Raw genomic sequence first — 26009 nt, 5'->3', positions numbered from 1 at the left:
GATACAAATAGAGTCCCTCTAGCATATCTTCTCTCTCTTCATGTGGATTATCGTTGTATCTCTTGGCCTGCTGGAAGAATTATGGCTCTAATAACTTTCATTGGAGGCCCCTGAAGCATCAGTAAAATGTTTACTACAAGAACGCAGCGAGGTCCTTTGGTGAAGCCGTGCGTTCGTTACAGAGCCTTTGACTCAATTCAGTGTGTATAAATATATCCATTTCATTATAGGAGGCCAGTCAAATATTTGTTTCAGCGGTTTTCCCCCCATATAATGTAAATTGCTGCAAGCTGTTGCACTTGGAAAATGTTTTCTCATAATGCCTTTCTGCCTTCACATAAATCACAGCTAAATGTTGCATTCAAATGACTACAGACAGGCAATTTATTCTTGGCTTCCTCGTCCCCCTCCAGAGAGGCTTGTGGCGAGAGGGTCGCTTCGGTTTTAATAGCGACTGTCATTATTTGTTGACAGTTGTTCATCATCCTTTCCAAATTTATGGTGTTTCCTTAAAGTATTTCTTTGTTTTCTCTGCAGTTATGACCACTGTCAAATGAAGTGAGGGGTGAAAACATGTCAAGAATTAGGCCACTGTGAGGCAATGAGCACATGACATGACATCTTTTTTTTTTTTTTTAAACACAATGAGGTTACGGGGAGATTCTTTTAATAACCCTTTTGCTCTAAAAATCCTACTCAGTAAATATCAATAAGGTTTTTCAACGTTTAATTGTCTCACATTTGGCTTCCGTAGTAAACCATGTAACAGGAGCCTGAAACATCACCTCAAATTGACAGTGACATTTCCATTCCCTTTATAAGGGACAATAATGATACATCATCCACAGGCAGCGAGATAAGCCTCTGGTGAAACTGTGGTTGCCTAACAACAAAAAAGCAGGATTGTGTTGTGCAGTGTGAGTGAGCTCTGTATCAGCTTTAACTGGATCTCAGTGGGGTTTGCTGACAGTTGAACCACTGTGTAAGTGGCTCTGAGTTGCCCCACTGAGGGATTTTGGGGAATCTGTCATCAGTGACAATCAAAGCTAATCCTGTAAAAATCCATGTCATAGCTGCCTGTTAACTGAGGCCCTAAATGATTATGACATTGTAGAGCAGAAGTGCAAATGCTGCTTCACTGAGGTTTGGTTGGACCTTTGAATTTGGGAGTAGTGCAGTGGATCCACCTGCCACACCGCCGTTGAAAAGACCTTTGTGTCTCATATAGTACACACCCAACAACACAGTGAGCTAAGTAATTAGAGGATTGTGAAAATAGAATTAGACAACAAATAAATGAACGTTATTGCAGTAAAGTGAAGAATTCCCTGTGCAACAAGTACACCAAAAGCTTTTTTTTTTTTTTTGCTAATTACCATTTAGCAATTTACCAATTACCATAATCATGAAATATATTGGAGGTCACACATCCCTCCTAGTAGAGCGTTTGTTGCAGTGAACCACAGCAGAAGTCAAATTGCAAATGCAATGAGTATAATCTGCACAACACTCATTTTGTTAATTTACTTGCAAACAGTTAGGACCTTATTTGTTGGGCAATGACACAATTTTGTATTTTTGCCTCTGTGCACAACCACAAAGGCTTTAAATCAAATTAAAGTGATGACTTTCAGCTTTAGTTTGAGGGATTTTTAAAAACTTTTGCATCAACTGCTTAAAAATTACAGCCATTTTTATACACAGTTCCCCATTTTCAGAGGCTTAAAATTCATTGAAGAAAATGACATAATTTTAAAGATGAGGATTGTTTCTCACATGTTGATGAAAAAACTTTGCAGTGGGTGATTTTGGGCAAAGTTCAGCTTGCGGTAAATTCTGATATTCCACTAACACATCAGGACAGATTACTGTCTTGAAAATGTGCGTTTCTACCCCACAAAATATTAAAATATTTGACATTCCTAAGCAGAAAAGAGATGTTTCTTAGTGGCTGCTCAAACATTGATACAAAAATGTTGAATAAATTCATTTGGTTTGGGAGGTTAAGCGATGGTTCTTGGGCTGTGACACCCTTTTCGGGAAACCCAGAGGCTGGACCGGCTCCCTGGAACATGTCAGGGATTAGAAACTTGTTGGGGGTTGTGAGATGTTGTCAGGGGTCCCAGAATTTGTAACCACACCCCTGTTCAGTGGTCTGGACCTGGAAAACAATATTCTATCTTTCAAAACTGCTCTTGGTTTTAGGGTCATGAAGAAAAACCCATGAAAAATTAGTTGATGGGAGAACTACAGTAACAGTGAGTGTAATTCAGTTTCCTTATGAATATCTTGACTTGCACAGGTTTTGTTTTTGATTGTTTGGTTGTGCCTGTGAGCAGGATAACATAAAATTTACCAAGCTGCATGTGGTGAAAGACGGTGGACAGGCATATAAAACAGAGGGAAGAGGCTGTTCTTAAAGTTGCAAGAAAGAGCATTGGTGGCAGTTTCATCTTTCATCAAAGTACTAATTTGTTCATACTGTATTGATTTTACATTATTTGTCAGTGACTATTTAATCTAACACAACAGTTTTGCATTGAAGAAGGATTGTGGGAAACCAATTCTTTTCCCTTTGTGGGCAGAGTTTTAAACCATGACAGTGAAGTGATGACAAAGCAGAATAAATGACACTGGATCCAAAATCATGTTGTTATTCACTTGCTCCTAAATGATAACAGCATGCACTCTTAAAAAAAAAGAGATCGCTTTTCTCCGGCACAAACAGGCATATTGATACAATTTCTACGACTCTCAAAGTCATTTTTTTTGCCAGAGGGCACTACATACTGAAGAGATTTCACACTGACACTGTGGACACTCGAGGCAGAAAGTAAGTATTGCACGGGGTCACAGAGAGAAATGCTATTTCTATTTTATTAACTGTTTTGTGTGCTTTAAAGGACAAACAAAAAAGAATCAACACTGAGAGTTCTGGTACGGTGAAGTGCAATGAGCAATTCAATATGAACTTTGTGTTCCTTTAATTAAATGATGGAATCCCAAATATGCTTTGTGTGTCAACACTGACACCAGCAGAGAAAAAAGATGAAGACACCCAGAGGGAGAGAAAGGTCAGTGAGAACATCCTGGAATAAAGAATTGGAGAATCCCACAGACAGACAGGAATACCGCAAACTAAGACAACAGTAACAGACTGAGATGGAAGTGTTTGTTACTCATAACATCACAAAGGCAAAAGAAGAAGAAAAGGCAAGCCTCTTAAAGTAAAACAAATTTGTGCACCACAAACCGTTAATCAGAAACTGCTAGAATAACTTTACTGCCTCAATAATGTGACATGATCTTTATTTGTTGAATTACAGCAATACAATTTGCATTTAATGTCTTCTCTGGTGTCTTTACAAGGATAACACTGGACATAAAATTGGTTTGAAGGAATAATGACATTTCCGCCTTTCACTCAAGTTAGAATCAATTGAGAATAAATTCAGTTGGTTCCTCAATTAAAGGAATAAAAAATCCTGTGATGTGACCTAACAGAGGGGAATTTGTAATTTTTTTTATTCTAATAATCAAGAAATATAGATTAAAAACAGACCACTATGGAGATTTTCCTGTTCAGTCACGTCAGAACAGCCGACCATTATTCAGGAACACACATAAAACAAAGATCGGGTGACACAGAGACATTAAAACCACTCAAGTACAGACACAAAAGAGCCACAAGGATCAGATCGGTTTTCAGTCTGCAGATGTTCGACTTTTCTATCTGTGTTCTAGTACATCAGTGTGTAATTTAGACTTTATGTTGAAGTCTTACGCCAAAATAAGACTGTTTCCACCTGCAAAATATGTGGATGCCCCATTGGGAGCAATAGTAAAAATGATTAAAAGTATCCAGAGTTGTGCAGATTATGTCATGTTGCTTTTATGAGTGTCTTACTTTGATTTGAACGTGACATGAACACCATTGATTATAATAAATAGCAAACACAGACAGCATATAAACCTCCATAAAACTGATGGCACAGCTCTGGTAAGAGATGAAACCAGAGCTTGTCTGCATAGCTTGATTGAAAAACAAATGTAGAGACACTTTGGCTTTTAGGAACAGTTTTCTACACATTTCCTTAAGACTCAAGTGATATTTCTGCCTCATCACACTTTACATTTGTCCTGCAGATGTTCGTTTGCCGATAACTCATCCTGTACGAGAGCTAGCGAGCCGAGTCATGCATTCAACAGATCACCATTAATCACATTGTGACCTTCCTCTCAACCAGGCCCATCTAAAGCTCATTCATCCCCATTTGCCATGCAACTCTGCGGGTCGATAATTGGCAAAGCAAAACACAGATTAAACCCAATTTGGAGGGTTTCAACTTGAAGCTTAGCAGAGACGGCCAGGCTCAGGCTGAACTGGTCTCTGGTCCTGTCTGAGGCTAAACCAGGAGGGAACCACAAAACCTAAATCAAACCAGCCTGTTCTCTGTTTGTGTTGCATGCATGTGTGTGTATGTGTGCGCATGTGTGAGTGTGCAAAGCATGCAGCATTGTGCTTCACCCTGCAATGGCATCACTAATAGAAACCAACTTTAAGCATTCAAACTTCGTTTGTCTCATTAACCTATTAGCTTAAAGCTTAATTACAGGATGTCGTAAAATGATTTGGTCTATGAGTAATGACAATATTTCAGCTCTTTAATGGCCAGAACAAAGCAAACTAAAGCTAAGTTAAGCAAAGCCGGTTGTTTTTCTTCCTCACGGCATGTCTGGGCTGCAGCTTTGGGCCTTTACCTCGCTGTGTAGGTCGGATAATTGTTTACTGGCGAGGTCTTTGTTGCATGAGGGCAACATCACGGCAGGAAAACAAAACTAATGACTAATTTCATGGCTATTGAGTCATTTTAAAAAGACCATCATGAGGATTAACTTTAAAAGGGCAACTGTTCCTAATCTGATAGCAGGTATTCAAGCTATGGTTCAAAAGGCATAATTACACTTGTAAAGTGAAAAACAAAGAAGGGCAATAAAACATCTTTTTTTAGTGGTTTCAAACACTTCTAGGCAAACATAAACCATCTTGATTCTGCTTATCAAGCTAGTGGTTCAAAATACGCAGAAAGAACATCCCTCTTTGCAACAATGGGAGATGACCCCTAGGTGGCAGCGTACCTCATGAAACCTCTACCACTGTAAGTACATCACTCCAATTACAAAACCTACTCAATCGTCCTTGCTTTTATTATCTCCGCGGGACAACGAAACTGGATGACAGCGCGTTCGAGCGCTCGATAAGTTATGATCAGCTGCCTCGGCTCTAGCTCATGCCCTTTAAACAGCAGCTTGATAGGATCTGTGAGGCTCGCTGAGCATGTATAGTGTTACTCTCATCAAAGGGGGCTGAATGGCGGTGAATGGAGGATGATGTGTGTACTGCCTCTGCTTAGTGGAGGCATTTCCAGCTGGCGCCAGGGCAGAGGAAACCCACTGAGACACACAACAACACACACAGACACAGGGGTCAGCTTGGATTCACCCTCCTCCTCCACCACTACCTCCTCCATGCCTCTTGGCCTCTACCGCCTCCTCTTCTTCTGCTCAAACCCTCACCCCCCACCTACACTTCCCAGGCCTGGCCGCCTCTCATCTGCTCTTTCTCTTTTCTTCTGTTTGTCCTTCATTTTCTTTGCTGTCTTGTTTTGTCATCCTCATTTGCCCCGTCGTCCAACTTCTAAGAGTTAAAATGCTTTAATGAGCCAGCTAACGGACAAAATAAGTTCTTTGCTGACTGTGAACAGGAAGAGAGACACTCCACCTTGCAACAAAACGTGCAAAAGTGGTCACATGATTAGTCACATGTGTTTGAGCAGGTAGAGACAAGGATTTTCCCTTTGATGTGTTTTGTTAACTGGTAAATGAACTGGTTCTTAAATGGCGCTTTTCTACTCTACTACTGCTTGAGCACTCAGAGCACTTTATACTACCAGCCTCATTCACCCATTCAGACACAAACATTCAACCATGCACTTCTAATGCTTTGTATCTAATATTCACACTCCAGTGAACACATCAGGAGCAAATTGCAGTTCAGTATCTTGCCCAAGAATACTGTGGTATGTAAATCAACAACTTCCTGCTGTCTGATGAACTGCGCCAGCTTTATTTGATCTATTTTATTATTGATTAACATAAAATGGGAAATCAACAATAGACTGAAATATTTTTACTTATTATATCTATTTATTGTATGTATAAACAATGGAGGAATGAAATGATGTTGTTAGCAGACAGAATATATTAAATAACGTATAAGAACCAGTATAACAACAGTTCAAATGAAATAAAATTAGAACATGTCTGTTAACACGGTTAGCTCGTTAATGTGTTGATGCCACGCATGGGGCGATCCGCAGTAACGGTTATGGTGTTAACGTCATTTTAACGAGATTAACGCTGACAGCACTAGTTTGTTGTTGTTGTTTTTTTTTACAAGTTGCACGCCATTAAACATTTACATGAAATGAAAAATGTAGACAAAACCACAATTTTCTTAACTAAAAATTGCACTTTGCTTGAAGTATTTCTATATGCACATGTCTGAAATTCTTTATGCTTCCTGCTGATGTCTATTTCTATTGAGAGACCATGATTGCTCATATTTAAGAGCAGTTAATCAGTTTGAAATCAGATAAATAGTTTCTTTTTATAAAGCAAAAGATTGGCATATTTGTGCATGTATATAGTAAACAACTGGTTGGCGTTGCTCAACATGAAGAGTGAGCTGAAAATATGATGTCTGCATGAACCAAATCAACCAATCAGCACCTTTGAAGCAGAGCAAGGCTCTTTTTCTTCACTTGGACTCCTTCTGAATTTCCGCTGGCTGCCTTGGCGAAAACTCAAGGCCACAGGAGAACTTCTCCTGTGCCTGTCATGTTATCAAAAAACTGACAACTAATGTATTGCTGCTCAGTGTACATCGAGACACAACAGGTAAAATTGATAGGTTACACAATTAATACTGATCATCTTTTTATTAAGCAAAGCTCTGCTGGGAATCCTTAGGTCCTGGTGGGAATTTTACTTTGCCATACGTTTCTGTCTTAACAATGCTGTTGCCCTGGGATGCCCCCTTCATGAATGTGTGTGTAAATGGGTGAGTGTGGCTTGTGGTGTAAAGTGCTTTGAGTGCTCAATAAAACTAGAAACTTGCCAGTCCACATGCCTTTCCCTTGAGAGGGATAATGCACCCTAAGACATGCAAAAAAACGCAGAACCGCTCAGGGTCGGCATGAGGAAAACAAGGTGTTGTTTTGAAACTCCCCAGATCCAAATCTGATCGATCATCCTCTGCAGTGGAGTGACCCAAATGGGCCCTGTCTGTCTGTGTATAGCCCCTATCTTGTTGGATGGGTTGCCAGATTTCCTATATCCATGCCCAGATTGATTGGTGATATTATAGCAGCACGAGGAGGACCAACAACAATAACAGGTTTTTTTTTTTAGTAATGACTGATCAGTAGATGTTGCTCCTTCTCTCTGTCTTTTGGAGCCACACCTACCTTTGCTTACTCTTTTTTCTTGAAAAGCTGACACTGCAGCCTGAGAGGCACACAAACAAGGAAGAAAGTACTTACATCAGTGACATCAGAACTCAGAGGAATGTAGTTTTGGTGCAACGCTAACAGCTAAATAACTCTTGGCATGGCCTCCCTCACGATCTTCAGGGGGAACGCAGGGGAAGGGTGGGGGGACTCCAAGTGGCCAGAACAAATTAAAAAGCCAACCTGCTATTTTACTGTTCAGATCTGTTGATGCTATAAAGCAGGAAAAATAGGCTTGGCCGCCTTTACGTGACTACTCGGCTGATTTTACGTGATTTTCCTCAGGCCCTGAATCTAAGCCCTTTTGGCACAACATGCTATGCCTTGACCAAGCATGGGACCTTTAAATGCACCAATAAATATTTTTTAGCACTTTATTTAATTCCATGCCCTGGGCCAACAGCATCTCAAAGTATGTCACTCAGCAACAACAGTGAGGAGGAGAAAAAAAAGGACCCTAAAGGGTAAACAGGGTGTAATGTAGATTTAATTAACAACCTAAGCACAGCGTCTCTCTCTCACTCACTCGCTCAGACACACGCACACGCACACGCGTGCACACACACACACACACACACACACACACACACGCACACACACACACACACACACACACACACACACACACACACCACATGAAGGCTTAAATATACTGTAACAGACACAAGTTGCACATAAACTTTATCAAACACATAACTTTAGGTTAATGGTTTCATATTCACACACACACACACACACACACACACACACACACACACACACACACACACACACACCTTCAAGTCTTTGAGCCACACATCCCTGGGTTTACAGCGATGGTGTGAAAATATGTGAGTGTAAATGAGATGCAGACAGGCTCACAGCAGTGAACCCAGCAAAGAGAGAGAATAAGAGGATGTGGCTTGGCTTTGAATTGCTAAACTAAAGTTTGAGGAGATGGAAAGAGTCATATTTTGAATTCTATGCATACTGATCAGCTTTGAGCAACAGAGTGTAAACAGAGCCGAACATTTTTCTTCTGGCGGTAATTCAAGATTACATTTTTTAAATATTAAAAAATATGCACTGATCCCTTTTTCCTATGTAGCTCAAAAAGCAGGAATGTGTGGAAAGCATTCAAAGTGTCTTTACAGAAATATTTAATCACAAAGAGCAGTTCTGCATTTAAAATATACTTGGCTATATGCATGTTTTATAAGTAAAATGTGTCACAAAAGTTACTCAAGAATAACTGAAGGAACAATTACAAGCTGTCTCTGATATATTTTCAGAAACAAACTCACTATAAAACCTGTTTAGTGACTCATTAGCTTGATAAAATGAAGCAAAATAAAAATAAATAAATAATAATGATTACTTAAAGAATATTTATAATATTTGTGTGACATGAGGTCCTGTTTTATTTATCTAGTTTGTACTAGTGAAAGTCCGTTACATATGCAACGGAGAGGAGCGATAGTCTCTAACTCGGAGAACCAAGGTTACAATGTAACCGTACATTTAACAAAGTTTGAAGTTGCTGGCTTGCAAGTTCTGTGGGGATATCCTTGTGTTAACACGTGAGATAGAATACCATATTGATTTCATGTTAATAATACAATATACAAATAATCCAGTAACTCTGTTACACTTTATACAATAGGGGGATGAAAAAACACTAGTAATTAGTAAAAAATAAAAGTAATTATTAGTTACTAGTCAACACCACAGTGTGTGGCTACCAAAGCATAAAATTAAAGGAGAAAAGAAAAAACAATAACCATTTACAAAAAAAAAAATACATTAAAGATAAACTAAATTTGAATGATAATATGTTATTTATAGCTGTTATGGTAATATTGCTATCGTAACTTATTTTAGACAAAATACTGTCAAGAGAAGATCTGATACCTTAATAGCGCCTAATTACTATCTTTGGTTTTGTGCACTAAAATGATTGCATTACATCCACTGAAATACCATATACACTCACCAGCCACTGTACTATGCACACCTGTGCTAGTACTGGGTTGGACCCACTTTTACCTTAAGAAGTGCCTGAGTTCATGGCATGTATTCAGCTGGAAACATTCATTAGAAATTTTGACATGATTGTGTCACACAGTTACTCCACATTTAAACAATCCACAGTTGCTACTAAGTGACCCGAAGTAATCACATTATTACACTGACCACTGATATAAGGCAGGATGGATCCATGCTTTCATGTTGTTCTCATCAAATTCTGACCCTACCAACCAAATGTCACAGCTAAAATTTAGACTCATCAGACCAGGCAACATTTTTCTTCAGTTGTCCAAGTTTAGTGAGTCAGCGTGAGCTGCAACCTCAATTTCCTGTTCTTAGCAGACAGGAGTGGCACCCAGTGTGCTCTTCTGCTGGTGAAGCCCATCTGCTTCAAGGTTTGATGTGTTGTACATTCAGAGATGCTCTTCTGCATATTTCCTTTGCAACAAGCGGATATTTGAGTTGCTGTAGCATCAAAGTCATTTTCACACAGAGAACTGATGCTCGCTGGATATTTTCTCTTTTTTCCAACCATAAAACCTTGAGATGATTATGTGGGAAAATCATAGTAGATCAACAGTTTCTAAAAAACTCAGACCAGCCAAACACTATGCCATGTTTAAAATAATCTAACTTTCTTCCCCATTCTGAAGCTCAGTTTGAACTTTGGCAGGTCGTCTTGAGCATGTCTACATGTCTACATGCTTTGAATTGCTGCCACGTGATTAACTGATTAAATATTTGTCTTAACGAGCAGTTGAACAGGTGTAGGTAAGAATGTGGCCAGTGAGTGCATATTAACTTATTATTGGTAAAACTGTTTTATACAGAATTAGATAATCAACCATAAGCCAAGACTATGTTTGAAACCTCTGACAAGGACAACTTTTACTGCGGAGGATAGAAACACCTAATGACTGTTTCTAAAATATCATCAGTGATGTTAAGTTATTAATTCAATTCATTCGTAGCAATGACTCTAAATCATCATTGCCGGTTCTGAGTGAGAGAACTCAACACTTCAGACATTTATTTCTGTTCAGTCGGTGACATCAGAACAGATGTGCCTGATGTAAATGTTTGGCAGTTAAACAACTGGAAACAAGCTGTGCTGTGATCTCAGATTCATCCGACTCACATGAAAAGTTCTGTTCCAAAATAAGATTAATGCCATTTGGAGAAAAAAAGGGAAAAAATGAATGAGACAAAAAGAAAAGTCAAGAGAAATTCTTCATACTTCTTACATCGGCAATTTTCCAAACTAAACCTTGGAGTCAAGACACATTAAATACTGTACATATATATTATTTGTTAATTAAATACATTTAAAAAACATAGACGCTTTTAACACATAATTAGCACTTATTATATCTACTGTATGATTAGAGCAGCTTATTCATACATCAGGATCGTGATAAGTTAACCCTGCGTTCACCATAAAGGCTTTTACACAATACTTATAGCAACATAAGTTAAACAAGAACGAAAACAGAACGTCATGTAATTGTAACTGTTCACAATAAGCGTACCTACATGAACATACAGTACAGGTTTTGTTTGTAATAATACATTAAAGGCTCTTAAGCTGTATCTATCATTACAGAAAGTAGCTCACATCATAATGTGACATAACAAGAGTCATCAAATGAGGAGTGGATTCAGAAAACAAACAGCATGTTTAAGTGATGCATACTTAATTGTGTTTTGTATTTAATTAATACTGATTAAGTGAACTTTTCTGGAAATTAATTACAAAGCCAATAACCCATTATGACAAAACTGTTTCCCAAAATCCGAATTTGGCTTTAACTTTACACAACTGCAATTAAAAGTCTAGACATAATAAGATGTGGGGTCAACTAAATTCAGTAAAGTGGAAAATGTCTTAATAGTCAAATTATGTGCACATTCAATAATGACTTCATACATTCTGCTCTAAGACTAAATCAGAAGACGAGGCAAGATAACAAGGCAGCGCAATGAGGGGAAACTCATTAAAAACTTATCTTCAGTTCTCACTGCAAGTTCTCGCCTTGCTTCTCTTCTCTCACCTCCTACTCACTCAGATGAGTACACATATTACCCAGTATATACGTACATACACCACACATGAATGCAAACATGCACACATGAGCTCATACTAATGTAAGCATGAACAGTGAACAGTATTTACATGAGTGCGGACACACACGCCGGATCCAGACTTTAGTCATGACTCAGTAACGCTGTAAAAGTCATGCACATTCCTGCCTTTAACCACAAGAACTCACCACACGCACGCATGCCTTTACATTGGAGCACCAGTATAAGCGAGTGATTCAGTGAGCTGTCTGAGGGAAGAAAAAAAAAATCCAAACACGCACACACAGACGAAAAATAAAGTAACATAACATCCACCATGCCCCTCATTGTCATTTTCTCCCCTACACATTCTTCACTCATCTGCTTCCAGCACTCCTTTCAGCGGTTCGCTGCCTGGTTTGGTCACCTCAGCCTCCTTCAAAGCGCTGATGACTGGTAACCATGGCGATGGCAGCTCAGGTCCGCTCCTCTTGACCTGGTTTAGGTGGCTGAGAGCAGCGTACAGTCCGGCGTTGGTGCCACCGTGCACACCTTGCTCCTGCTCCTGCTGCTCTGTGTAGTACATCTCCAGAGCTGCAGGGGTGCAGTGCTTCTGCTGTTAGAGGGAAATATACAAACAGCTTTGGTGTTTTCAGTATTACTCACACACTGATTTGACATCATCATCATCACAGAACAAAAGCTATCCTGAGTCAAGATAAACTGCAGATTTCCTCCACCTGGTCCAATAGGAAGCCATCTGTTTTATGACTAGGAAAGTACAGTCCATGGAGATAAAGAACCATTTATTTGCATCATATTAGTTAGATATTACAGATTCAATTATGACTGATAGTTTTCTGTGCCTGTTATAGAGTTTACCTAAAATAATGTTTAATTGTATTCTGATTTATATCCGTGCTCTTCTGTATGTTTCACCTTGTTGTTTCATTCTCAATCATGCGTGCAGCTGCTTTGAGCATTCTGGTTTTCTACAAGAACAACTTACAAAAATGTATTGAAAAATGTAAGCCAGCAATGACGTTTGCTGTCATAGGTTACTGTTTGTCTTTGCACTTTTGGAAGAAGCTTCTGAAGCTTGAGACAGTAACTAAGTAATCCTGGGTCGAATGTTGCCTGTTTTCACATGCAATGCACATCAAACTGCTGAGTGGAACATTTGCATTTCACATACATTAGGTGGGGCTGGAAAGAGTTAAAGTGTAAAACCATGTTTCAGTCCTGTTCAGGAAGTTGTATTACATCCACATGTAATAAACCACATTCAGATTATTTTCAAATGCTGTTTCAGAGGCTAAGAAAACAATTTAAAAAACAATATATGTAAAATGCACTCCAGAGGATAATTAAGGCTTTTAAACATACAAGGAAGTATCAGAGTGTGAAGAACTTTTACAGACAGAAAAGTAATACAGTTGAGGGTGTTTAAATGCTTGGTGCACAAACATAATTAAAGATTCATATCCCCAATAAGCCTTCACTTGAGGCTAAAGCATCCTTCAGAACATCCTTAGACTCACATTTACCTCATAGAATTAAAGATACATGTGAAATTATGTGGGTGAATTAAACCAAGACACTGAATGCCCGTCCTTTTATGGTTGTGTTTTGAAAAGGGCCCATGTAAGTGTCCCTGACCTTGCAAGTCTTTCCCTTAAGGAGAATCCACTACCTGACCTTCCCTAAAAGCAAGGAGTCAAGCCTCTGAAAAGCACAGCAGTGACTACACCACCCTCCACCTTCCATCCTCTTTTTATGTCTCTAACAACACATTAGTAGGGGGAAAAAATGCTAAAAGCAACTGTAACCGGCAAAAACTTCAAAAGCTTTGCCGGAAGGTCCTCCTCCCATCCCCCCCCCCCCTCCCTTCCTTGCTTCCCCCCCCTCACCGTTAAGCCTTTAATCACAGTTTAGTCACGCTCAGCTCTAATTAAAGACCCCTACAATTCACAAGCGGGCATCCCAATCTCTGCCTGACCAGTAAGTAGGCTGTCACTCCCTTCCCTTCCTTCCCCCACTCTCTCTCTATCTACCCCACTCTCTCATTTTCCACTGCGAGACAGGCCCTTTAACTAACATTCGCGGTTGTGCTGATTTGGTGCACGATGCCTCCAAGGTGTCGTTTGCAGACGATGAGTTTGTGTTAGTCCTGAAGTGACTGAAATGAGAGTGTGCGGAGAAGAAAACACCAGACGAGCTGCACTGTAGACTGTCGAAGTACTCCACACAGACTACTTCGACAGCAATAAGTTTGTGATATAGAAAGATGAGACTATGACCTTCTTCAGCTGGTCTCTGCTATGCTGCAAGAAGATAATAGACCATCTCCGATAATTTGCTTTCCTTGAACCATATTAAAAAAAAATATCACTATTTGTACATCTATGTTTGTGTGTGTGTGTGTGTGTGTGTGTGTGTATGACAGTATTACTCATGTTGTGGTGACATAAATCTATTTAAACAGTCATATCATAAGGATCTGTCGGCCTTCTAAGAAATAAAAGCTTTAAAATATTTCATAATGTAAATTTTTACTTTGTAGGTTGAAGCTATAATTTAAAATTTAGTCATAGTTAGGAAATGAACATAAATCAGGGGAAGGATCTGACTTTGTGTGGGCATGTGTGCAGACACATGGTTACGAGACATGTGTTTATGCTAAGCGTGGTGTTTGTAAAATAAAGAAGCTCGCTGTGCACACATGGATACGCTGCCCACCTTCAAGATGAAACCCTCTGGGCAGGTAAGTTGGTCGTACCACATGGCTTTGTACATGAGCAGAAGGAGCAGGCTGGTCAGAAAGGCCAGAGTAATGAGGATCAGACCTGTGATCTGAGGAAAAACACATAGTTATACACAATGTAAGACAATACTTTTCAGTTCAGTTTTATTTATATAGCGCCAAATTGGATTCCTCCTATGTCTATGGCCTTTAGCCACCAGGTGCTTTAGCTCCAGACACAGACTATATGTGAAGAAGCTATGTGTTTATAGCTCTGTCAAAATAGATGTTACGTCTTTCTTGGTGCCTGGATATAGCTGCTATAGTCTAAAAGGACCCACTGTGAAATTATCTATTGGACTACCATGTTGAAGCCTTCAGTTCGGCATTTTGAACACTGCCATTTAGATTTTCTGCTTTTTTATAACCCAACATGATGAGCAAAGGAGTGGAATTAGAACCCGAGGACGCTATGCATGATCATACAGCTGTGACCTATCAATTGGAAGAATAATAAATCCTGCTTATTGTAAATATAATTTTCAAAAGAAACATCATGGTGTACTGAAAAACACTCTAAATTAGTTACTGAGAACATGAACACATTATTTTGGTAATAAATCAAGTGATAATTAAAGTCATTCTTTCACAGATTCCTATTCAAACATTTCTGAAAGGAGAGGAGACCGAAGAGCCTTACAGCTCCTGTTTTCATGATATAATAGGTTGTTGATGTGATTAGCGATGTGATTATTTAAGTTTTCTTAAACCACTAGCAACTTTCATATTAAATGAATGAGGCAACATATTACAATTTTATGGAGTTCTTGAGCCGTTTCAAATAGAATGAACAACTTAATTAAAGAGCTCGGCTCTACGCTTTTTAGCAATCAATACAGTGCATTTGCTGGGGACTACTTACAGCCAGACATTAATACACATGAAATGCTCTAATGAGGATTTCCAGGAGCAGGCCATTGCACATGAGATGGATTCAAAACAGTGCTAGTGTTTATTAAAACAAACGCAAAGTCCACCAAGCACTGGACTTAACAGAAACACAACACAGACTTATACTAAATTTATATTTGTGAAGATTTTCACCCTTTACCTTGGCCTTCTCAGAGACATCACTGTAAAGATTGATATTCAGCTTCTTAATGTTGGGAAAATACAGCTTGTTCTTCTTCTTCTGCTGCAGCTGGTACTGTGTTGACGTTTTCACAATGACCTGCAGCAGAGGGAATGCACTGTCACTGCGAGTTCCTGGAAAAATTCCTATTAATCCATTATGGTCGATCGAGGATGCCCTCAGTTTTCAGCACAGGTTCAGCAATCCTGCTACCACTGAACACCATGATGGTTGTGTAAAAAAAATAAAAGCATCACTTGCAAAAGCAGATCGTTTTAATGATATGTTAAAAACACATTTGGGAACTACAAAGTGTTTTTATGTTAATGTTTCACCATCATCTACTGAGCCTGTAGAACATCCTGTGCTGCTAACAGCATTATCGGACAAAACATGATTCTGAGAGCTTTCTTCTTGTGTTATGTATTCAAAGAGGCGCTTGCATTGCGTGGGCTGGTGCCAAGGTTTTAACCTGGGATGGTGGGCAAGGAGAGGTAAATATAGCACTCTCGGCATTGGGGTTTAAGTGAGGACAGGTAAGTATGCCCACATGAATTTAAATATTGTTTGTTGTAATCTGTTGGGCATTTTTGCAATACTGTAATGCATGGTTCTGTTGCACCCAGTGTTCAACTTGGAAACAGTATTTTAGAAAACAGAAATGGGAAGGCACAATTTTACCTTTTCTGCAAAAGGCTGCTGGAGCTGGTTGACCTCCAGGGGTGTGATGAGGGGAATGTTATCAAAGCCATCGTCCGCAGATGGCTGCTTCTCCAGCTTATCGGACAGATTGCTGCCCAGCTTCACCATAGCTGCTCGTCTGTCTGAAAACGGATCTCGGAATCAGGGACAGATTTAGTCAGACTGAGTGTTTTTGTAACCAAATGTGATGGAGCTGCTTGAGGACCCTGCCAGGACACAAGAGGAAGTGAGAAGATAACAGTCTGATGAGGACTAATGAGCCAGGATAAGAGAACTATACACTGCATCAAAAGAAGAAAGGAGCATGAAAATTAGTTTTGAGTCATTTTAGCAGCGCAGCTGAAGATAAGGAAATGTGTGTTGGTCTACCACTTTTGCTCAAAGCAAATTACAGCAACAATGACTGTACTGACTGACATTATTTTATAAATATAAACATAATATATGCCACTGACTTTGCCAAAACAACGATCAGATGCACTGCCATCACATCTGCTTCATAAAAACATGTAATCTTTGGCAATATCTTTAATTTGCATAGTGCCACGTTCAGGCCACTTCTAAGTTTTATGACTAAATTAAAAACTAACAAAATCAATGATATGGCCATAATGCAAAGCTGCACCTTGTGTTTAATATTAAATGCATGCTAAATTCTTGCTAAAACAGTGAATAATGCATCTGATAAATTTTAAAAAATACTGTTATTGTGAGCATAGCTTACTGACATGCACAGAATAACAGCAGTGTTTGTTTAGAAGTTATTCTGGCTAACACTATGTATACACGTATTAAATATTTTAAATTACTATTTCTTGGCGGGGAGCAGTCTAGACATTTTTACTCTTTCCGCTAAGCTACCCAACTGCCTATTTAACTAAATGTTCATAGTATATTCCTGGAATCATATTATAGCACTTGACAGAAAGCAATTTAGCAGATTTCAAGCTATTTCTTGACTGCCTTTTAAAACTGTCGACACACGACGCAAATGACTTTGATCATATTGTTACAGTCCATTGTTGCATGGAAACCTTAGTTCCTGGCATTTATGGGCATGTTACTTTGGCATATACCACCCACCAACGCATTGTTGTAGATAAAGCGCACTCCCCAACGGCAGCAACCTTCCCCAGCATGCCACACTATAAAAACTGCTCAGTTTGAGTCTTTGATGAGAAACCCATCAAAGACTCATAACAACTCTCAATCTCGTCAAAGCACCTGCGGGGTGTGCCAAAATAAACCTCATCAACGGAAGTCACACTCAGTAACTCGTGGGACCCAAAGGATCTGCTGCTAATGTCCTGGTGCTAGACACAATATTAGGTTTGAATCTTGGGGCTGATCAGTGCGGTAATAGCTCGAGGACATACAGTATTTAAGTAACTCAGAGAAGCCGACTCTGTTTCCTGTTTATCCAGCCCAACAGTCTGGAGTAAACATATTTCATTATTACTCTGTATCTATGAATCTACTATCTATCCATCTCTTCCTCCAGCCTCTCACTTTTAATGTTTATAGCCAACATATACAAACTTTATTCTCTCAGTGCTGTTCTGCTCAGATAACTGTCTGATTTCTTTTTCTCCTCTGACGATGAACTAAATGTGGAGGGAAGAGGTGAAGAGCCACTTATCTCATTCACGCATTGCAACACAACACCTTCCCCCAGCAAAGGATGCCATTGGCCCACTGATGCCAGTGACTCACAATGATGATACACACCAGGAGGCAAAGAGCTAGAGTTTGTATGCTGCTGGAGAAATCCCCAGTGCTCAGGAAATGTGTTTTTGATGAAGGAGACAGAGGATCATTTACTAAAGCCTCTAGTCCGTCATCAAGTGGAAAATGCATATGAAAATATTTTTAACTATGTGACAGCCTTCTACCAAACATTCTCAGCATTTTGGAAAACAACAAAAACCATTTGGACATTTAAAATCTTTGTTAGGTAAGATCTTGACTGACTCTAGGGTATTACTCAAGACTACAACACATATTTCTTGATGAGTGGGTGGTTATAATGTGGTCATCTGCGCTGACCGCCATTTTTCCTCCCCACGGTTGGAGTGAAGTGCGGATGCGATGATTCATCCTGAATCTGTGATTAACAAATGAGTCGAGTGCTGCTGTCAAACATTCAGTGTTCCCACACTCTGACAGGAAAGGAGTCCAGAAATTGAAGGAACTGCAAATGACATCCTACAAATTCACAACCACGGCTCGTTTCAATCACACATACAATTATACTGTAAAAGATTAATGATTACTTCACAGTTCTATCCATCACCCATATCTGACACACTGAAGGAGACTTGAAGCTGTCTAAAGGTGAATACATGCTGTGCTATGAATAGGTAGCAGAGTGTTTGCTACCTGCGCCTGTCAAGTTCTTCAGGGTTCACTGGTCATGCATATCTAAACTTACTGCATTGAAGACTGCTGCTGCAAGATACACAGGCTGTGTATGCAATAATCAGAGACCAGAAATATGGATTGATAAAACACGCAGTTGTGTTTTGAATTATTGGGCTATTTAAACAAATATTGCAAACTTATATTCTTATATTTCGTTCTTCCACTGTTTATTTTCTACATTATTGTTTTTAATGAACTGCAGACTTAATTAATACCCATAGTAGACGAGGGCAATCACAGAATTTAAGTGTAGCCTCTTATATAATGTGGAGGTATAGGGGAAATTGCAACGCATGTCAGTAACACATACAGTCCCATGGAGCACTCAAATCAAGGTTTTATTGTTGTCCATTCATTCCCCAAAGAGGATGACAACCCCCCAATATAAGCTACCTGCACTAAATCACTTAATTGGGCAACGCATATCTAATCGATATTAAATAATCATCCCCCAGCTACATAACCCGCAGCCGTTTAGGCTGTTCTTAAACCGCATTCACGTCCGTCTAATAAACACAAATAAACCGCTGCACCGTCAGAAACACTGAAGCAGAAGGAGGAATAAAAACTTACGGTGGTCTTGCGGGCTCTCCGGTTGCCTGTGGATGGGATCGGAGCTCACCGATGCTGAAGGGGACTCGGTGTGAACGCAGGTTGCCGTGGTGATGTGAGATTCTCGGCAGGACTGCGCATGTAATTCAGCCCGGAGCGGCTCCGTCCTCCAGCAGAAACTGGCAGCTCAATGCTTGTCTCAGCGCGGCTCACGAGGACTTCAGCTGATGTACGTGTGTGAGCCACATATTCATATGAGTGTTTGTGATCGAAAGCGTCTGGTTTGTCTCTGAATGGAAAGACGGAGAGACCATTACTTCATCTTGGTTTCCAGGTTTGCGTACATTAACACAAGTGTTGGACTTCAGTGCAGTTTTGTGGTCCTTTTGAAGGATCTTGCGCCTTTTAACTTGATTACATTTAAGCTACTTGACACCTATAATTTCCGTTTAAGGTGCGCTTTACTTCAAGTCTCGTTATTTAGCATTTTTAATAAATTTAAACATATCTAATCAGTGCTTTACAAGCTGACATGTTCTATGTGAGGTGCTCACTAGAGGAGTTAGAATTGCTGATAAAGACATTAATACGCTTTACATCTTCTCACAACTTAAATAAGTGTGTTTCAAACCAAGTGCTTAAAAAGTGCTACACAGTGGGATTCAGACAGATTAAGATTTTACACTGGAAAAAACTGTAAAAGGGAACGTTGTGCAAAACCAGTTTTATTGTTGATATTTTAGTACATTTTAGTACATTTTACCTCCATATTAATTGAGTGATTTTACTTTCATGTGAGTATTTTTAAACTGATGTATATGTTTAGCTAAATGTATTATTTCATTTACATACATGTAACTGGGCCTGAACTTTATAGCATCTTTGATCTTCAAAAGAATTGGAAGTAAAGGTCTTGAAAACATAACTTAGTAATGATGGGCAAAAGGTTAAAGACCTGCAGACATAGCCCAGTTGTCTCTGACCCACTAACACATATCCCATGACCCAGGTGACCTGCAGAGTCTTCAAAGGCATATTTAAGCTTTAGCTTATTTCTGTTTCTTTTTTCTTTTATTCTTTGTTGTTATGTTTTTTTTATATAAACTCTTGAATCAAATGTGTATTGCCGTGAGGGAGAGCCATTTAGAGATGCTTACTGAGGTTTTTTGTTTGTTTTTTTTGTTTGTTTGTTTTTTGATTGGTGCTTGGTCACCTAGTTTAATTCTCTCAGTAACTCTCAGTAAAGTCAAGCGGAAAAAAAGTATTTAATCATACATGTGTATGTGATGAGAGTGAAATAAGAAAGTGATGCATTAGTGGGAAGAAGAAGCCATGCTTGTCTGCAAATTTAGATAAACCTTTTCATGGAAAGGGGACTCATGCTGTTTTCTTCTTTGGCTATGTCTGACTGTATGAATTCATTACCTCTTAAAGGGAGCACTCGTCCAAAAATGAGTGCTGAACCCCCATGCCCCCCTGCCAACCCATCAATTGGGTCTACATTTATTATTTTGACCTTTCCTTTCAGGCAGAGGGACATCAAAGTGGATCCTGGACTAGTTCCTCTATGAGGAGATGGAGGTGTCATCCTCACAGTGTGAGAGGCAGACTGCCGGCCTGTGCTGGTTTTGTTGTCAGTGTAGAAGATTCACAGAGTCTGGGTCAACATAATTAAAATGAGAATCGTTTAGGATAAAGTCTATGGAGGAAAAAATGTGACAAACCAGGCGTGTTAATGAGGCTCTGTATGTATACAGTCACTGATGTGTAAAAAAAAAAAAAAAAAAAAAGGTCAAAAATTTCTATAGTTCTCTATTAATACAAGTGATTAGATTTAAAGTGGCTCCAACTGGCAAATTGATTTAACATTTGTAGTTTGAAGAGAGGTGACTCCACAAAATCAAACGAATTCAAAATTGTATTGTCATTTGTTAGTTTTTATTATAACAAATCTTAAGTTGAAAATCAGCAATACATCCTTCTTTAAAATTACGTTTGTTTTACAACTAGAGTGGAGCAACAACAACTAGAATTAATACTAATCATGCAAGTTTTCACATAATGTTAGCAGGAGTTTCTGACTTTTATAACTGGAACTGGGTGCTGAGTTTTAAATTGTCAAAAACAATACCAACAAAAATCAAGCGTAACAAGAAGAATTATAAAAGTTAAAATGATCATTAGTAAATCCTTACATTTGGTATTTTTACAGCAGGCATGTAAAGATTTTTAAGAGGAAAATAAGAAATAAATATTGGGAAAGAAAGTGCAATAAGTTGGAAAACTTATTACTGATGGTTGGAATTTTAAAAAGCAGTGATGTTGGTGTTCACCAGTGTTTCTTTCTTTTTCCATTGAATTCTTACAGCCATTAAAACTGCACACAGCATGTAATGTTTCATATATCAGTATATATACATTTTTACTAATTAACATGCAGACAAAATTCTCAGTGCTATGCACACTTTAGTTTTCTCCACCCTGACTGCTGGTGTCCGCCCTTCACTGAAAACTCACCTTCCGAAACAAACATCGCTGCCTTCCCACAGAACCGTTAAATCTGTCCTTGCAGTCTTAAAATGGCCAATCTGTCTCTCTACTGCTTAAACTATGGTTCCTCCTCTGCAGTCACTTCCTGTCCTGTAGCAAAATCTTACTTACTTCACTGCACTATAAGCTAGTGTTACTTTTAGATGGACATGGGGACTTTTGTAACAGCCAACACAGAACTATGAATAACAGCATTAGTTAAATGCCTAAACAACAGTAACAGGACTGTTAAGTTGGTGCTTCTTTATCATTGTTTAGAAATGAAGACTTTTCACATTTAAGACATTTTGTTATGTTGAAATAGAAAGTGTAATCTGTTTAGAGTGTCAGTGTTGTTGATACTGGAAATATTAGTGATAAATGAATAATTTGTAAGTGAAAATATATTTTCAAATATTTTATTTTTTACCCTTTTTTTTCCAAGAACAGACTATAAATGTAATAATTGCCATATTCAAAGTTTTATAATAAAATAATAACAAATAGTTTAATAGTCTATGATCAGGAGATACTGCAAACTTATTCTCAGGATATATAATAATAATAATATATTGTAATATATTGTAAAAAGAGGGAGCGAAAACAAAAGAACAACAAAAAAGTGTCATGATTTAAAATGCAATCTCCAAACGTATAACAGCTAGTAAGACCAATGTCATGTTTTCTGTTCTTCCAACAGATATGTGCATTAGGTTGTCTAAGTTGTCAAACTGAACAATAATGACATTACTACAACTTAGTTTACATTTTGTGTTCTTACAACAGAAAAAAAAAGTATGTTCAGTATCATTTGCAAGAAGTAATCTCGGGGAGGACAGTGCAGTAAACTGTTAAGTTAATAGATGAGAGCAGTTTGGTTACAGATCATTTACCAACAGGGCCATCTAGTGTCAGAGTCGTCACCTCACATAAAGTGGAGGCAAAGACCAATGAGACAAAGACTGTTTGTTCTTTCTTTTTTTTTAAGCACCGATAAATCAAACAAAATGAGCCCCAGCAGTTTAAGCACTCAGTAAGTACAGTATGATGTATTACTGAGACAGTTGGTGTTCATTATCAACAGATGGCAGCATCACTTCAGTGACAGAAATGATCTGACTGATGGGACAAAGTCTTTGCTCTAAACTGTAAAATTCAGCGAGATGTAAAATCTCTTTTGGAGCAATAATTCAGACAGCAGTTGTTCACTTTTGAACAACAATTTATCATCCTCAAATTAATCTTACAGATTTACTTTATTTTACCAGACTTTTAAAAAATGATGCCCATCATAGCTGTCCTTTTAAGCTATTCGTCTGTAAATCTTTAAGTTATTAATTAAACCACATATGTTCTTTAAGCTGAACTGACCATTTAGAATATACTTCTTTGTGAGAACACACTAGTTTTTAACAACGGAAATATTTTTCAAAGCACTAGGGCATCGAGGTACTTTTTTTCCCCAAGACATCACAGCTCTATGTCAGTCTGATAAAATGTTGTTAAATCAGATAATAACTTACTGTTTCAAATGAGATCAAAGAAGGCTAAAGTCTAAAGAAGTAAAACTAATTCAATTAGAGTTCGCCTTGTGTTGTTTGAACCATTTTCAGTTTTCATGCAGATGTGGAAAATTCATAAAAGGTGTAACAGCGATTTAACCATTTCTAAGCAAAGGCTTGGTGCTGTTAGGCAAAGCACAACTTTATTGAGAGTTCTTAAAACCCTTTGCAGTCACTCACTGTGCTTTAAAACAGTCATATAAGACACATGTTTAATGTCTAATCATGTTTATTTAAAACATGAAACTTAGTGTAAATTTATCCCCCAAAATGTGTGCTTTTAATTTATTTTAATTTACAGGGACAGCTCATTGATCAACACAAAAATGAACCAGGTCAGTAGTTTTTTTCTAATCTCTTTGCCCCTGCAAAGCTCTTTAAAAGTCCTGTAACCCCATAATTAGCATAACATGACATTTTTAATGATATGTTAAAGTGATTTAGCTGCTGACACCCACGGCAGGATCCTATCCCAGCTACCACAGGGTGAGACAACCTGGACAGGTCACCAGGCTGACGCAGGGCCATCACAGAGAGACAGACAACCATCATTCACACTCACATTTATACCTATGGGCAAAACCACCAGTTAACCTATCCCCACTAACTGCATGTCTTTGGACTGTGGGAGGAACCCGGAGTAACCAGAGAGAATCTGCAGAGAACCCACGCAAACGGAGGGAGAACATCTACACAGAAAGGTCCTGGATTTAAACTTAGGAGCATTGTCCTGTGAGGCAACAGTGCTAACCACCGCACCACCATGCTGCCTTAAAATATAAGATGTACAACATAATACACTATACACACACCCATAATATTAAGCATTTGTGGTTTCTCAAGAAAAACATTCACTTTTTCACTTCCTTATGATGCTTTCAAATTGACCAATAGATATATGTTTAAATCTAGGTTCTGTAATTTATTTCATGTCCAAGGTGCATAGTAAGAAAACATTGCTTTTCTCATCTGCCAGACTTTCTTTGGTTTATGGATTATGTATTTAAAGGATGCATCAGAAAGATAAGAAATGCAGTAATAGAAGTGTCAGTGTCAGTGTATGTAAATACTAAAATAGTAATGAAAACAACCTGTGACAAGAATCCTGCTTAAACATCCATAAATGCACTTTCACTGTAAACTATGATGGCTACAATAAATAAACGCGTCTGCATCAGTGAAAGGTTCAATATGGTAAGTTATTTAATTAAAGTATTTGATATGCCGTTAGACATATTATAGAAATTAGTACTAGGAGAGTATTAGAAGTACACAAAACTGTATTTTTCCCTTTATGTATGAGACAGAAGCCATTGTTTCCTCATCGGCTCCAACAAAGAAAAACACACGTGAAAGTTGTCGGGGGTGTTGTGTGCCAGAGGGACAAGTTTACACCTTGTAGACCTTGTGTGTCTGATATCACATTAAACCTCAAGTGAATTTAAGGCAAAGGTGTTAATAAACAAACTTTAACAAAAACACATGATGCAACCAAATGTCACATGAATGCACAGTATCTGAATTAAGGAGTCAAATAAGTGATTAAACAGGAACTAATGTCATACATAATATGATAGACATAAAAAATACAGAATTACTTTAGCAAAGTAAAAATGAGTAAAAACAAAATTTAGGTGATTATAGAGAATTAACTGCATTATTACACTTCAAGTGATCAGGACCAGTGCATGACAAGCTGTGAGCTAAAACTGAGACTGAAGTTTCTGGGACTAAAATTGATGGCATTTTCCACAGGAATAGAGAGTTTTGTTATATTTTACAATCAGCGTTTCCCATTAGCTCAAAGCCTTACCTAACAGAAAAATTATACATAATTATAATGGCAACCAAGAGAATCTGCATCATAGAAAGAGCCAGCGATTAAGGGATTACAGATGACTCCATATAATAGTAAAGGGGGTGGGGGTGGGGGGTCATAATACTGATGCTTTTATGCAAATGACAACAGCACCAATACATTCTGATATTATAATAGCATATTTTACTCCACAGACTAATAATGGCTTTGTATCATTCATTTATCCCAGTCAGTTATGACAGTGTCACAGTGTGCCAGTATACAGAAGACCAAAAATCAAATCAAGCTATCTTTACTCTTAGTTTTGTGGTTTTATTAATGAATGGCTTATGTGTAAAATGTCTATTTGAACAGTTACTGAGGCCTACAACCACATACAGACATACAACCACAGGGCTGAAGTAAACTGAACTTTTCCTAACAAAACTATTACAGTCCGTTTAAGTTTCCATAAAGCTCATGTTGTACGGTTCCCTGCCTAAATAAAGAGACAAAGAAACAAAAGTTGAGGCTTCTGCAGTCTATCTTAATAATAATAATACCATCCAGGTAGACCATGAGAATTTCATATCTTCAGTACATAATATTGTTAAATGAATCCAATCGAGATGAGGCCCCAAAACAGTATCGAATGGCACTCATCTTCAAGCCCTCGAGCAGCACTGCATTAAACACAGATGTGTTTCTATAGAAAAACCTTGTAAAACTTTACAATGCAAAGAAAAAAAAGATATAAACAAGATCCAGAAACACTACAGCATGTCTCAGTGAAAAAAGAGTCCTAGTGCTAATCTGGCTTGTCTGCAGTCCAGACCAGGCACCCACTGAAAATACTGAGTGAATTATAAAGCAAAAAATACAAAAAATGCCATCATCTCTCATGGACCTTAAAAAAATACAAATTAAAAAT

At 38.4% G+C, this 26009-nt stretch overlaps 1 protein-coding gene across 3 annotated transcripts; it reads right to left on the bottom strand.

Annotated features, from left to right (window-relative positions):
- Positions 1-10790: 10790 nt before the first annotated feature.
- Positions 10791-19539, bottom strand: caly (calcyon neuron-specific vesicular protein). 3 transcript variants are annotated; one of them, XM_035907638.2, is made up of 5 exons: positions 19211-19539; positions 16196-16422; positions 15494-15613; positions 14379-14492; positions 10791-12255 (listed from the first exon to the last, which is right to left on the bottom strand). In XM_035907638.2, exons 2-5 carry the CDS (start codon positions 16322-16324, stop codon positions 12013-12015), a joined length of 606 nt encoding a protein of 201 aa, XP_035763531.1. In that variant the 5' UTR covers positions 16325-16422; positions 19211-19539; the 3' UTR covers positions 10791-12012. The 3 variants fall into 3 exon arrangements, with proteins under 3 accessions (XP_035763531.1, XP_006790873.1, XP_006790872.1); XM_006790810.3 differs by having other exon boundaries at positions 16196-16338; XM_006790809.3 differs by having other exon boundaries at positions 16196-16350; positions 19211-19537.
- Between the last annotated feature and the right edge of the window lie 6470 nt (positions 19540-26009).

This window comes from Neolamprologus brichardi, chromosome 6 (genome assembly GCF_056152115.1).
Source record: "Neolamprologus brichardi isolate AB-2024 chromosome 6, ASM5615211v1, whole genome shotgun sequence".
NCBI lineage: Eukaryota > Metazoa > Chordata > Actinopteri > Cichliformes > Cichlidae > Neolamprologus > Neolamprologus brichardi.
Note: the sequence above shows the minus strand (reverse complement) of the source record. Positions and strands in the feature narration are given on the sequence as shown.

Bases quoted from the DNA above. Each gene is read 5' to 3' on its own strand.
- caly (XM_035907638.2), bottom strand. From the start codon at position 16,324: ATGGTGAAGCTGGGCAGCAATCTGTCCGATAAGCTGGAGAAGCAGCCA. The intron at 15,614-16,195 runs GTAAAATTGTGC...CCTCTGCTGCAG, and splicing joins AGCAGCCTTTTGCAGAAAAG to GTCATTGTGAAAACGTCAAC. The intron at 12,256-14,378 runs GTGGGCAGCGTA...TCCCTCTAACAG, and splicing joins CAGAGGGTTTCATCTTGAAG to CAGAAGCACTGCACCCCTGC.